General features: G+C 34.7%; 1 protein-coding gene across 1 annotated transcript in view; it reads left to right on the top strand.

Moving 5' to 3' along the window:
* LOC138336376 (uncharacterized) overlaps positions 1–14,746 on the top strand; it is a 61,743-nt gene that overhangs the window by 29,881 nt on the left and 17,116 nt on the right. Inside the window, 6 exon segments of the mRNA XM_069285847.1 lie at positions 2,502–2,619; positions 2,783–2,980; positions 3,553–3,754; positions 5,123–5,218; positions 6,997–7,137; positions 13,293–13,391. Of these exon segments, the coding sequence (XP_069141948.1) occupies positions 2,502–2,619; positions 2,783–2,980; positions 3,553–3,754; positions 5,123–5,218; positions 6,997–7,137; positions 13,293–13,391 (854 nt within the window).

Genomic DNA, 14,746 nt, shown 5'->3' with positions numbered 1-14,746 from the left:
AATCTCAAATATCATAGAGAAAATCTGTTACTACCAATATGTATTCTCAAATATCATAGAGAAAATCTGTTACTACCAGTACATAATCACAAATATCATAGAGAAAATCTGTTACTACCAGCATGTAATCTCAAAAATCATAGAGAAAATCTGTTACTACCAATATGTATTCTCAAATATCATAGAGAAAATCTGTTACTACCAGTATGTAATCACAAATATCATAGAGAAAATCTGTTACTACCAGTATGTAATCTCAAATATCATAGAGAAAATCTGTTACTACCAGTATGTAATCACAAATATCATAGAGAAAATCTGTTACTACCAGTATGTAATCTCAAATATCATAGAGAAAATCTGTTACTACCAGTATGTAATCACAAATATCATAGAGAAAATCTGTTACTACCAATATGTATTCTCAAATATCATAGAGAAAATCTGTTACTACCAGTATGTAATCACAAATATCATAGAGAAAATCTGTTACTACCAGTATGTAATCACAAATATCATAGAGAAAATCTGTTACTACCAGTACATAAACACAAATATCATAGAGAAAATCTGTTACTACCAGTACATAATCACAAATATCATAGAGAAAATCTGTTACTACCATTATGTAATCTCAAATATCATAGAGAAAATCTGTTACCACCAGTATGTAATCTCAAATATCATAGAGAAAATCTGTTACCACCAGTATGTATTCTCAAAAATCATAGAGAATATCTGTTACTACCAGTATGTAATCACAAATATCATAGAGAAAATCTGTTACTACCAGTATGTAATCTCAAATATCATAGAGAAAATCTGTTACTACCAGTATGTAATCACAAATATCATAGAGAAAATCTGTTACTACCATTATGTAATCTCAAATATCATAGAGAAAATCTGTTACCACCAGCATGTAATCTCAAATATCATAGAGAAAATCTGTTACTACCAGTACATAATCACAAATATCATAGAGAAAAATCTGTTACTACCAGCATGTAATCTCAAAAATCATAGAGAAAATCTGTTACTACCAATATGTATTCTCAAATATCATAGAGAAAATCTGTTACTACCATTATGTAATCACAAATATCATAGAGAAAATCTGTTACTACCAGCATGTAATCTCAAAAATCATAGAGAAAATCTGTTACTACCAGTACATAAACACAAATATCATAGAGAAAATCTGTTACTACCAGTACATAATCTCAAATATCATAGAGAAAATCTGTTACTACCAGTATGTAATCTCAAATATCATAGAGAAAATCTGTTACTACCAGTATGTAATCACAAATATCATAGAGAAAATCTGTTACTACCAGTATGTAATCTCAAATATCATAGAGAAAATCTGTTACTACCAGTATGTAATCACAAATATCATAGAGAAAATCTGTTACTACCAGTACATAATCACAAATATCATAGAGAAAATCTGTTACCACCAGTATGTAATCTCAAATATCATAGAGAAAATCTGTTACCACCAGTATGTAATCTCAAATATCATAGAGAAAATCTGTTACTACCAGTACATAAACACAAATATCATAGAGAAAATCTGTTACTACCAGTACATAATCACAAATATCATAGAGAAAATCTGTTACTACCAGCATGTAATCTCAAAAATCATAGAGAAAATCTGTTACTACCAATATGTATTCTCAAATATCATAGAGAAAATCTGTTACTACCAGTATGTAATCACAAATATCATAGAGAAAATCTGTTACTACCAGCATGTAATCTCAAAAATCATAGAGAAAATCTGTTACTACCAATATGTATTCTCAAATATCATAGAGAAAATCTGTTACTACCATTATGTAATCACAAATATCATAGAGAAAATCTGTTACTACCAGCATGTAATCTCAAAAATCATAGAGAAAATCTGTTACTACCAATATGTATTCTCAAATATCATAGAGAAAATCTGTTACTACCATTATGTAATCACAAATATCATAGAGAAAATCTGTTACTACCAATATGTATTCTCAAACATCATAGAGAAAATCTGTTACTACCATTATGTAATCTCAAATATCAGGGAGACTTTCAGTCTGAAATATCATTCTTAATTCATCCATAAATCTGATCATATTTTGAGATATCAGTACCAGGATGTACAGTGAACCCTCAATAATCAGGACATGTTCGATTCCAGCCAAAACTGTCCAAATTACAAATTTTACGGACTGCCAAATTTTGTGTTCTCAGTTAATATATAACATTATAGTGATATGTTCCGTTACATTTCTGTCCGGACTGAGAGCTTTCTGGACTATCGGCTTCCTGATTATTGTTGGTCCACTGTATCGTAAATCTGAACGTATTTTGAGACACCATTGGTACCTGTATGTGTCATAAATCAAGTGTTTTGGTAATTAGTTATAAAGAATCGCTCTACTTCAAAACGTTTGTTTTATTTAAATGGTTATATATTAATGATATTCTTATTGTGATTATTATAGAATAATATACCAGAACGGTCAGAAGAGAGACATTGTAAAGCCCAACAACAAGAGTAACCATCAGGGCTATCACCACTACCTGTACGACCTTCCTGACCATGCAGTGGACATAGGGGTCAAGGTGAGTAAAGGTCATAGGTCAAGGTCATATAAATGATTTATCTATATGGATGTAAGAGCCAAGGTTATACAATGTTATAAAATATAATCCTGGTGACATTTCAATTTCAATCCTATGTTTACTTTTTTTGTTTACTTTTTCAATTATGTTTATTTGTTTACAGTGTATTGCGGGAAGTATGAACGTTGACCCCTTCCAAGACCAAGTATTCTGTCGCAGTGAGAGTCGGATGTCCAACACGTTACGTGTCCTTGCTCCCAGGGTGCCTCACTCTCCTAATCTCTACCTCGAATCGATGACTACCAAAGGTGTAGAGGTCACATGGCTGACTCCACAACAGCTGGGCGATGTCAAACTCTCTGTAAGTACTACCTTAATCCATCACCTGCTGAATAGAAATGTTCCTTCTGCATGCGCCAATCGGCGCAATGCAAATTTAAGCTAAAACGAAAGTAACTGCAGTCCATAAATTTTTGCCCATTCCGTAAAATCATGTAACGGCACATGGCGAATCTTGTCTGAGTTTGATTTTGAAAAAATCTGTATGTGGGGAGGTGTAAGAAAAGAAGGGCCATTTTCTCTACTATTACATAAACAGAATAAAAACAAGTCAAATGTTCTTTTATTTATTCATTAACATACAAAGTAGCATGAGTAAACAATCACAAAAAGCTGGCCCATGGTTTTGAAAAATGACCCCCTTTTTTTTTTTTTGGCTCGGATGGGCCCGATGACCCATGCTCATGCAAAATCATCTGAAGCTCTGCCTGATAGCCAGATTTGCAAAAATTTAAAAACTGCTTGAATTCAATTTTCTTAATTTAAGTTCGAATCACAAAAACATAATGTTGACTTGTAGATAACTTGCTATATGGTATATGTGTCCAGGGTTACTAAATGACATGTTTTAATTGTTTCAATGTATGTCTCTAGGGTTACCGGATGATGAAGAACGGACACCTATACGGTGGTCTGATCCCTCCGTATATCAACAGCTGGACCATCAGTGATATAACGCTGGGAGAATCAGTAACACTACAACTGATCGCACTCACCGAACACCCGATAGGAAAGATTGAGGCGGAGATCGCAGACCGTCAGAGGGCCGATCGGGACAAACATATGGACACTGGAGGTAAGTACTAAGGATCAATATAGGTTACACAAGTCTGATATCATCTGTATGTATACCGTCTTTAAGTTTATATATTGTGTCTTTGCATAATACTGAGTTATCTGCCCTTGTGGGTAAGTATTGAATATGACGTCATGTGTTTGTGGGTGCAATGTCATACTTTTCAGAGAAAATGATGTGAGTTTCACTCACAATACAATAACGTCATAATGGATACCTACCTGCATGGGAGGTAACTGTAATATGCAAAGATGGAATATATTCTACAACACATCATTTGATACTGTTGATTGTGTTGGATTCTGGTTTCAAAGAGCTCAATATTAATTTGCACTTCGGTGTTAGCATATTCGCTTTCTTTGTTGTGCGGATATTGATCGTCACCAGTTGATATACTCTATGTAGATATTTCATCTTTACATATTACAAAATTATCTCCCATGTGGGTAGGTATTCGTTATGATATCATTGTTTAGTGAGCAAAACTCGCATCATTTTCTCTGAAAATTATAATGTAATGCTTGCAAACACATGACGCCTCAATCAATACTATCCGCAAGGGCAGATAAGTCTGTAATATGCAAATGCAGAACTCTTGGGGACAGAAAAGCTTACTGTTGTATACGGCCTCTTTTAATCCATGCTGAAGTTAAGTGGTTTGTTGCTCGACTATATTGTTTTTATGATTTTTTTTCTTTAGTAATGATTCTATGAAACAGAAAGCCAAGGTCTATTTAGATGTGCCTAACACTTGATACAGATTTCTTTATTTTTTCATGTTTGAAAATTCTCAATGTCATGTATATTGTTAGAGACGTTTAGTTCATCTTTTTAGTGATTTATTTAGTGAAGTAAATATTTCATCAAACACTAATCTATAGATTTATATTATTTTATTACACTAAATGTTATCGCACGATGTTAGGTTTAACATAAAACACTAATGCACTCTTATATCATTTTTAACACAATTTAATTATCATTTTTAATAATTCTAAGTACATTTGATGAGCAGTCAAACTTTGCTGTCTCAAAATTAAACATTTGAAGTCTGTGCTTAACAAAAGAAAATTTACTCTCTGAACATTGAAAATATATTCATTGGTGTTATTTTGAATACTACAGATACTGAAAAGCTCAAAATTTTATCATTTTGAAATTTGCCATTAATTAATTCATGTCAAATTGATATTGTCATTGATGGATCCATATGATTTTCGGATGATACGGTTTGACTATCACTGTATTTAAGTATCTATTTCAGCACACCAACATTTAATCATGTACCTTCTAATCATTTATACAAACACCAGCATATACTCATGTATTTTTCTCTCACCCATTTTCTATCACCCATTTTATTAACAGAACTAACAATGAGTCGCAGTGCTCTGATAAAATACTCCAAAGATATGCCCACCAAGGGCTGGCCTAAGATGCCAACATCTGCCCGAGATCCCTTTGGTAACACCGCCATATATAACTCCCTGCTACCCGACTGTCCTGCTTTCTCCTCCTATCTCTGTACTTTCAAGCATAGAGTTATCTACCCTTTTGAAATTTAAAAACAATTTGTGAATATCAACAAGGGTAGTCAACTCTGTATATAGCCAAAGCACTGAATACATTTATCAATATCATATTACTTCTTTGACCCTTGAATTTTGCATATTCTAATTTCTTATTGTTTGGAAAATATTTTTAAAAAAGTTTGAATTTCAAATTTGTACAAGTCAATAAAGACTCAGTGTACTTTCTCTTCTGCCAGGTGCTTTTATAGGTAAATTCAAGGATCAAAGCAGCTAACAATATTTAGTAATTATTAGCATATCCTGAATGACCAGACATATTTCTGGTAATGCTAGTCTATATCATAGTTATTACCATACTTAACCTATAATAAACTTTTATATCTCATTAATTAAGTAATATATAAATCTAAGTAAGGAATTTTTTTTAACTTTGTCCTTTATATACCATAGTATTTATGGAGTTTTCTGACCAGAAAAAATAAAAGATGATTTTAGCTTTGGTTAACATATGTGAGTTTAGGGAGCTTACACTATCACAAGTATGTCTGCTTATAATAATGTGAAATGGATACCAAAATATTGTTGCCTTACCGAAGCGAACTGGCAAAGACACCTAGCAGGATAGACATCCATTTACGAACAAGTCGTCATACCTCAAAAAATTCCAGTGTCGAAATGAAGTGATACTTTATCACACCAAAACCAACCAGACACCTTCTATGGGTGAACATTCAAGAAAAGTGAGACAGTTGCCTCTAATACAGAAAAATAATCATTCATTCCGGAATATAGACATCAGTTACCAAAGACTGAACTTTAAAAATACTGATTATAAGTTATGCACTTATGAAGTGCTAACTACTAGATCCCAGCATGCATTATTTCTCTCCTATTACTGCTTTCCTTACTAAACTGATCTGATTGGCTAGATCTAGGGTCATACAATCAAAATATACTGCATGCTTATATAGTCAAACCCCTAATTTTAATTGTTCTAATGGGAACGAAAGTTCCTTGCATGAATGGTATGGAATGCTATTTACAAAGGAAATTTTATAATAAAATAATCATATAATATATCAATGTATGAAAGATAACCCACTAGCTCCTTAGTTATGATTAGGGGTAATATGTGTCCCAATTAATGGCCCTGTCTAATAATTGGACAAGTTCCTTGAAATGCTAGCTTTGTAGTTAGTCAGACAATATGTCCCTTAAAATTGCTGGCCAAATAATGGGACATAATGCTTAATGAAAAATGTATATGATCTTTATTTACATATGAGAAATATCTTTATAGCAGTTGGAGAAAAATGGGTCCAACAACCAGGCAAATGTTATTCTCAAAATTTTGAAATCCAAACATTGCTATCCTATGGCCTTAGTTATACGTAAAACATAATTGATAATATTAATTTAAGATTAATTCAATCTTTTAATAACATGATCATATTGTTGTAGTTACATTTTTATTTCCAGACTACTTTTTCATCCTTAGATTTGATTCACATATTTATTAAAAAAGATAAGTTTTAACTTTTAGTGCAATTGTATATTACTTACACTCACCCATATAGAAATAGATCTTGACTAATCATCTATGTTATAACATTGTGTACACTATGTTACACATCAATCTTATGCACTATAATTGTACTTGTGCTTTAATATCCTTTTCAACAATCGTATCCATTGGTTTTTTTATTTTAGAGGAGCACATGGGTGACAGATACGCTGGCTGTCGTCCTGGACGTAAATTGAAGGTCACATATTCCGGCCTTGTCCAGCCTCCTTCTGATGTCCGTGTGCACCAGGTGACGGGTCACTCAGCTCTCATTGGTTGGACTGCTGGTAAGTACATTTCATATTCTAATGCTAAAAATGAGTTTCCGGCAGGATGAAAAAATTAACTTATTTGATAAAACAAGCCCAGAGAAGCTTACCAATGATGAATTGATTTTCACAATTATTGGGACCAATTAACATTCAATAATAATGGTTACCATGGAAACATAATGGAGGAGCATTTGGTTGCCATGGCCTCAAATAAGGAGTAATATGGGTATTAATATGCAATTAATTGGCTTCTACAGTTTAAGTTATGAATGTTTCACTCAGCTTTTCATATAACATATTATGGTTGACAATGTATGAAGTATTTTTTATACAACATTGATATTAAAAAATCTCTTTTTGACAATAAGGTGTAGACTGGTGTTTCTGTGAGTTAAGATCAGAACTCCAACACTAAGTGACCTTGAGGCTGACCTTTACATGTAGACATGACATAATCTGCTCAACACAAAGGCTAGGCTTACAATCTTAGTGTTAGATCTAAATGTGACAGATTATCTAACATGGTCTTGTCAATGACTTTATTAACAAGTTTAATAGGTAATGCATTCTTATCTTAATGAATTTATAAAAAGGTGCTTCAATATTGATCTAAAGCTATTCATATAGTTTACCTTATAACATGGTAGTAATGTCTAAAAATCATTCAGACTTTTCACTCTGCCATGAAATTAGACGGTAGAGGGGGAAGGTGTTACATCTTTCCTTTCCTGTCTTAGTCGGTTGGAGCATTCATAGCGTCCAGATATTTCTTAATCTTGATATCTACAAGACTGGTAGATGGGGGTGGAGCTTTGGAGCAGAGGTTACTGGATAAAAAAAAACAAAGACAATTTAATACATCTATCACTAGCCCTTAACCTCTGGGCCTTGGCGCCTCTGTCCTACCTCTTTACCTCTGGGCCCTTCGCCCTAGCCCTTAACTCAAAGCCCCTTAGCCCTTAGCCCTAAGCTTTAGCCCTTAACCTACAATTGTATGGGTCCTTAGCTTTAGCCCTTAGCCATAGCTTTTGACCTCTGGGCCCTTAGCCCTAGTCCTTAACCTTTGGACCCTGAGCCCTAGCCCTTAACCTCTGGACCCTTAGCCCTAGTCCTTAACCTCTGGACCCTGAGCCCTAGTCCTTAACCTTTGGACCCTTAGCCCTAGCCCTTAACCTCTGGGTCCTTAGCCCTAGAACCACATAAAGCAGTCATCAGGTATTGGCAAAAGGTCATGTTTCCCCCCCCCCTCCTCTGGTCAACTCTTTCGAATCTCCCCCAAAACTAAAGCCTTTAATACTGTGAATGTTAAATAGAGCGTTAACACTATCAAACCAAGGGTTGTTTGTCATTCAACTTTGCCTTAGTTTTGAACAAAACAGATAACATGGTCTTTTGTACGATATAATTGACAAAAGTAATTAATAGTTAGGGAAGATCACTGATAATTAGGAAGTTTACAGTGATTTAAAAAACTATTGTTTCTGATTGTAGTCTCATTAACCACGTTTACACCTACTGACTGGATTGTATATTAACCATAGGTATGACAAAGTCATGGATACCACATTCTGTCAAATAAACACCCAAGGCACTAAAGAAATAGGATATATCAAGAGGGCGTTTAGATTGTCTGTTAAATTGGTAATGAAACTTTATTACTTAATGATATCTTTCTACCAGGTATTCAGAGTTTGTTTTTCAATGATATTAAGTTCACCCCCAAATTCAATCTTCAAGCCTATCACCAAATTTCTTTTTAATTAAATATTAAAATTAAACTTACTGACATATAATTGAAGTAATTCTGATATTTTAATTGGCTAAAAATTTACTTCAATATTATGTAATGTACAGACTAAAAAATTGCAATACTCAAAATTATGGTAATTATGTAAACATCTTTACAGTTAATCTAAACTCATGGTTTGAGTTTCATGAAATTAGTTGAGAGATGAACAGTATTAGTTGTAATCCCATCTCCTGAATAGGTCAAGTCATGTAGGCAGAAAACTAGCAACTATAACCAACATCTAGTAAAAGGTCAAAGGGTCATAACGGACATGTTTGATAATAAATTACTGTAATACATATATCATAATGACAAAGAATTCTTCTCTTTGTATTTGTTCCTCATGGTACATGGAAGTTTGTCGTATGAAAGGCGTATGACATACGAGACAATAATCTGCCTTACGGAGCCGATATGTTCTAAAACGGTCCTCGGTTTGTTTGTATTGTTTCTACCCTGATCTGTATGGATGTTCCTTCTCAGATTTCACGATAGTATTGGTACTATAGGATATAAACACAACATGTATACGGTATTTTGTCACTAAACATTCCGATACAATGGGGTAAATGTCCTACATTTTATCGTCAAACAAAAAATAAATCAGTTACTAAGAACATTGTAAAATCTATGGTGATTGAAATGTCTTTATATTTTAAAGGTATACAATTTTATCAGAGCATTATAGATTTTTTTTGTCAATATTGAAAACTATTGAGAAATATAGAATTGGATTTGTATGGTTCAGAATGTACACTTAAATTTCTTTACCGTAATATTTGAATTGTCAAAAGCGTACTCGTTTACAATGCCAATATAGTGTATTAGCTTTGAAAACATACCGTTGTATAACGCATACTGAATAAAGCACTGATCAAGAGTTCAAAAAATTATTAAACATCTCCTGTGGTTAAGTCATAAAATTTAATTTGAGTTGAAAAGTTATTGATGTAAGCGTATTATTCTATAGGGTTAATTAGCCGTCAGAGTCCAATAACACACATTGGAATTATACGTATACGCTTACTCAAGTGGAGTGGATGTCAAAAAGTTCAAAGATATTTGTCTCATTGTCCGACGGATTAATGGTCTCGCACCACAAATTTAATATGATCAGATGTTTGTGTTTCTGTGTTAGTGATGGCTGATACTGAATTGGCAGGCTAGATATTAAACGTCTAGTCGTCTAACAATGGCAGATTAAACTTCTAACTGTCATCTAACTGTGACGATAGATAGGTGTACGTGTGTAGTTATGAATGGGTTTAAAATGTTGAGCCACAACAATATTTACGACGTCATGGTATCGTAGTACCAAGAGGATTCTTCAACCACCGACCACAGTTATCTTTATATATTGGTTATTAAATTTTCAATATTGGATATTGAATTCCCATCAAGAGAATTTTAAATTTCATGAAGGAGAAATTTTAATCAATTTGATATGATCTTTCCTTGGGATTTAAGGATTTATACTTGTTCCACCATTTACTTGATGAAACAAATCGTTGTGACTAAGTGTTACCTTTAACCCTTTCACCACTGTAGGCAATAATGGAATCATCCAGATCAAAGGATGGAAGAGTCTACTAAAGTTACATAGGTTGAAAGAGTTAAAGTTTTGTAAATATTCATAATTTTACAAAAGCAGTTTATATTGAAGTATTCGACTAGTTTTTGATTCTTGAATACAGACTGTTGATTTTACTGTTTCATCATCAGAGAATTGTTTTCAACAATGTGAACTAATATTGAACATCTATTGGAAATGAACAAATAATTGAGAAGTGACTCCTTAATTTAGTGTGTGAAGTTCCTGTAGATTATGTATAATATATTTACATGGTCAGTCACAGAGCGGAGTAGTGTTTGCTGTGGGCTATGTAAACACTATATGAATTGATACAGTGCTGTTTGAACAGAATCTGAAGGATCACATATTCAGTCTATATTTATACCGTGAATAAAATAAATGTAGGTGTAATCCCGCCGTGTTAATATGACAGAAGTTTTACTTTGGAGTTGATGTATTTTATCTGGATATGGAGATAAACAAAGTGGATAAATCAAAGTGGAATGGATGTAACTTTTAGTGAAAATGGGATTTTTATACCTTAATCATAAATGTGACCAGATTTCCTTATGGAATGGATGTAATATGATTCCAAAGTGAGGCTATGGATAAATATTTACAAATCTTAAAGGTAAATACATGTTAAATGTGCCAATGTTTAGTATTCTGAATTCAAATATATATATATTTACTCTTGTGCTGACATCAAGGTAGAAACAGAGTATAATAATCTACTCCATCTCTCCATCTATTCCTCCATCCATCCATTCATCCAAGATTACCTTAGAAATCTCCTTCCATCCCTCTCTCCATACAAGATTAGAAACCTCCCTCCCTCTCTCCATCCAAGATTAGAAACCTCCCTCCCTCTCTCCATCCAAGATTAGAAACCTCCCTCCCTCTCTCCATCCAAGATAAGAAACATCCTTCTCTACATCCAGCAAATCATTTCAATTTCTGATGTTGTAAGGGATTGGAATCAAACTCTTAGCTATAGAATAATGACATAGGAGTTATATGGCTACTGCACGCCCTGTTTGGTTCCATGTATAGATACTCACTATCTGGGGACTGAACTGTTTGTACAGTATCAAGTGTTTACAATGTCAGAGTGTGTTAATGATGTGGTCAAGCATGTATTGTCAACTGTATGAGTGGTACCTATGCACTTAATATAAGGTGATGATCGCTCCCCTAAAATCCACTTTACCTGTCAAATAATGGTCACTTCTGAAGTGGTAGACCAAAGGATATAAATCTATAGTCATAAATAAATCTCTTAGATATGATCTACTCGGTGAACACATAACCACCCAGTAATTTTATCCTGACTGTTATTAGGAGGATCCTCTCTGGACAGATATTGATAGGAACTTAAATTTCCGTGCTAGGAACTTTGATACCATATCCATGTATATTAAGAACTCAGATAGTCTTACTAGTCCTACTAGAAAGTCTGATATAACTCTACTAGAACCTTTGATATCCCTATTAAAAAGTCTGATGTCTCTACTAGAAACTCTCATATCCCTCTACATAGAAAGTCTTATGATGTCTCTAATATATCTCTACTAAAATGTCTGAAATGTCTAAAATCCCTGCAAGAAATCTGATATCCCTACTAGAAACTCTGATATCCATACTAGAAAGGCTGATATCCTAATCACTACTAGAAAGTCTGATATCTGATATCCCAAATTGAATGTCTGATATCTCTATTAGAAAGTCTATTATTTCTACTAGAAACTCTGATACCCTTATAGAATATCTGGTATCCCTAGTAGAAACTCTGATATTCCTATAGAATATCTGATATCCCTGTTATAAAGCCGATATTCCCACTAGAAACTTTGACAACATCCTTGTAAGGGACGAAATGTCAGTACCCATAGAAATCAACAACAGTATGACAATGTTGTTTTTTGAGCATTATAAATGTTTACAAGATCCACAAGTTCCATAGATTAGCTATGCTTTTTGGCCTATATTCATTTCAACATGACAAGTTATTAGATTTGAACTTTTGCCCCGTGAAATCTGTCATGCATGACCCGATATGTTAGCTGGTCCACATATTAGATTTATGTCAGTGATGTGTAAGGGATTCCCGATCAATTCAATAAGCTGATGTTCGGCATAGAGAAATGACATTTATTAATGTTTGAATACACTAGATAGCCCCTATTGGGTTTAGGGACACATTCATTATAAGATTTACGCCGATAGATCATGCAGAATGGAATAAAATCAATATACATGAGATTTCCCCTGATATCTGTGACTAATATCAACCTGCTTACAAACACTTGTTACAATAACTTAACGTTTCAAAACTTTTTATATTCTAATAATGTTGAAAAGCTATACTTAATCTACATTCATTGATTTCTTTCTTATATCACAGTGGGAATATAAGAAAAGAAAACTTTTTTATTGATCAATATTTGCCATAAAGCCGTTTTTTCATGTTTCAAGGTTTTATGCTTTATGAAGTTGATTGTTTGAATAGATTGTGATATATCTAATAGATGTTACAAAAGATGGCCCAGAAATTGATTTTCACAGTTATGGATACACATCCAGCTGTATACTAAAGTTTACAGTTGTTTAACTCGGAGAAAGTAAGTTTTAGCTTTTTGTTTGGAAGATTCAACAAATCGCTGACGACTGATATGACAGAATTAGTACTGAAGGAATTGAAAACAATTATTTGTGAGTTATCTTCCATACTGGTGTGGTGGTGTCACCAATATGAGGTTTACTATTGCAGAATAAATATAAAGTAATTTACTTTCATTTCTTTGGCAGACGACACAAGGTTCCATTTTGTGCGCCCAGAAAGTTACAGAGTTCGCTGGTGGCCAGGAGAGGAACCTGTGGACAATATTGTTTCTGATGAAACTACAGGTAAGTCTCCCAACAGGTACTGAGGCGTAGGGGCTGGGGGGAGGGGGTGAAACTACAGGTAAGTGTTCCGACAGGTACTGGGACGTGGAGGCTGGGGGAGGGGGTGAAACTACAGGTAAGTCTCCCGACAAGTACTGGGACGTAGGGGCTGGGGGGAAGGGGTAGGGGGTGAAACTACAGGTAAGTCTCCCAACAGGTACTGAGGCGTAGGGGCTGGGGGGAGGGGGTGAAACTACAGGTAAGTGTTCCGACAGGTACTTGGACGTAGAGGCTGGGGGGAGGGGCTTGGGGGTGAAACTACAGGTAAGTCTAAGTCTCCTTACATATATTAGGAGTGGGGTTAGTTGGTGGATGGGGAGGGGGAGATGCAGGTAAGTCTCTCCGCATGTACTGAGAATGGGTGTTCTTTAGGGTGGGGTGTTTAGTGGTGGGGAATAATTATCATACTTTAAAAATTTGGTAGGCACATGAAAATTCATGCCAGTGGAAAGAATGTTGCTATTCATACTGAAATTGAGTGTAAAAATTAGACCCATACACCCTTACATATTATTTAGTGTTTGTTTGTTTTTTTGGGTTTTTTTTAGTGCTTTATGTGATATTTGTGAGGTACATATAAATGTTTATTTCATAAATAACTCCCATAGGCTAAATTCCTGGATCAAACCCCTTCCAGCCCCATTTATTAGCTCACCTGGTCCAAAGGACTGAGGTGAGCTTATGGGATACCGCAGCGTCTGTCGTCCGTCAACAATCGACTTCATCTCCATAACCGCTGGTCGGATTTCAACAAAATTTGACTGGTAGCATCCTTATGGGCTACTAACTGAAAATTGTACAAATGATGGGGCTGATCCCCCGGAGGCCTGAGGGGCGGGGCCAAAAGGGGTCAATTTGGCTATTTCCATATAAACGACTTCTTCTCTGAAACTAAGCATGAGATAGCACTCATAATGCAATTGTAGTATCGTTATAGGGTGGGGATTCAAAATTGTACAAATGATGGGGCTGACCCCCGGGGGGCCTGAGGGGCGGGGTCAAAAGGGGCCAATTTGGCTATTTCCATATAAACGACTTCTTCTCTGAAACTAAGCATGGTATAGCACCCATAATGCAATGGTAGCATCCTTGTAGGCTGGGGATTCCAAATTGAGCAAATGATAGGGCTGACCCCCGGGGGCCTGAGGGGCGGGGTCAAAAGTGGTCAATTTCCATATAAATGACTTTTTCTCTGCAACTTAACATGGGATTGCGCTCATAATGCAATGGTTACATCCTTATAGGGTTTGGATTCAAAATTTTGCAAATGATGGGGCTGACCCCCCCGGGAGCCTGAAGGGTGGGGTCAAAAGGGG

The sequence above is a fragment of the Argopecten irradians genome, chromosome 12, assembly GCF_041381155.1.
Source record: "Argopecten irradians isolate NY chromosome 12, Ai_NY, whole genome shotgun sequence".
Lineage (NCBI taxonomy): Eukaryota > Metazoa > Mollusca > Bivalvia > Pectinida > Pectinidae > Argopecten > Argopecten irradians.
The sequence above is the reverse complement of the archived record's forward strand: the minus strand, read 5'-3'. Positions and strand labels throughout refer to the sequence as shown.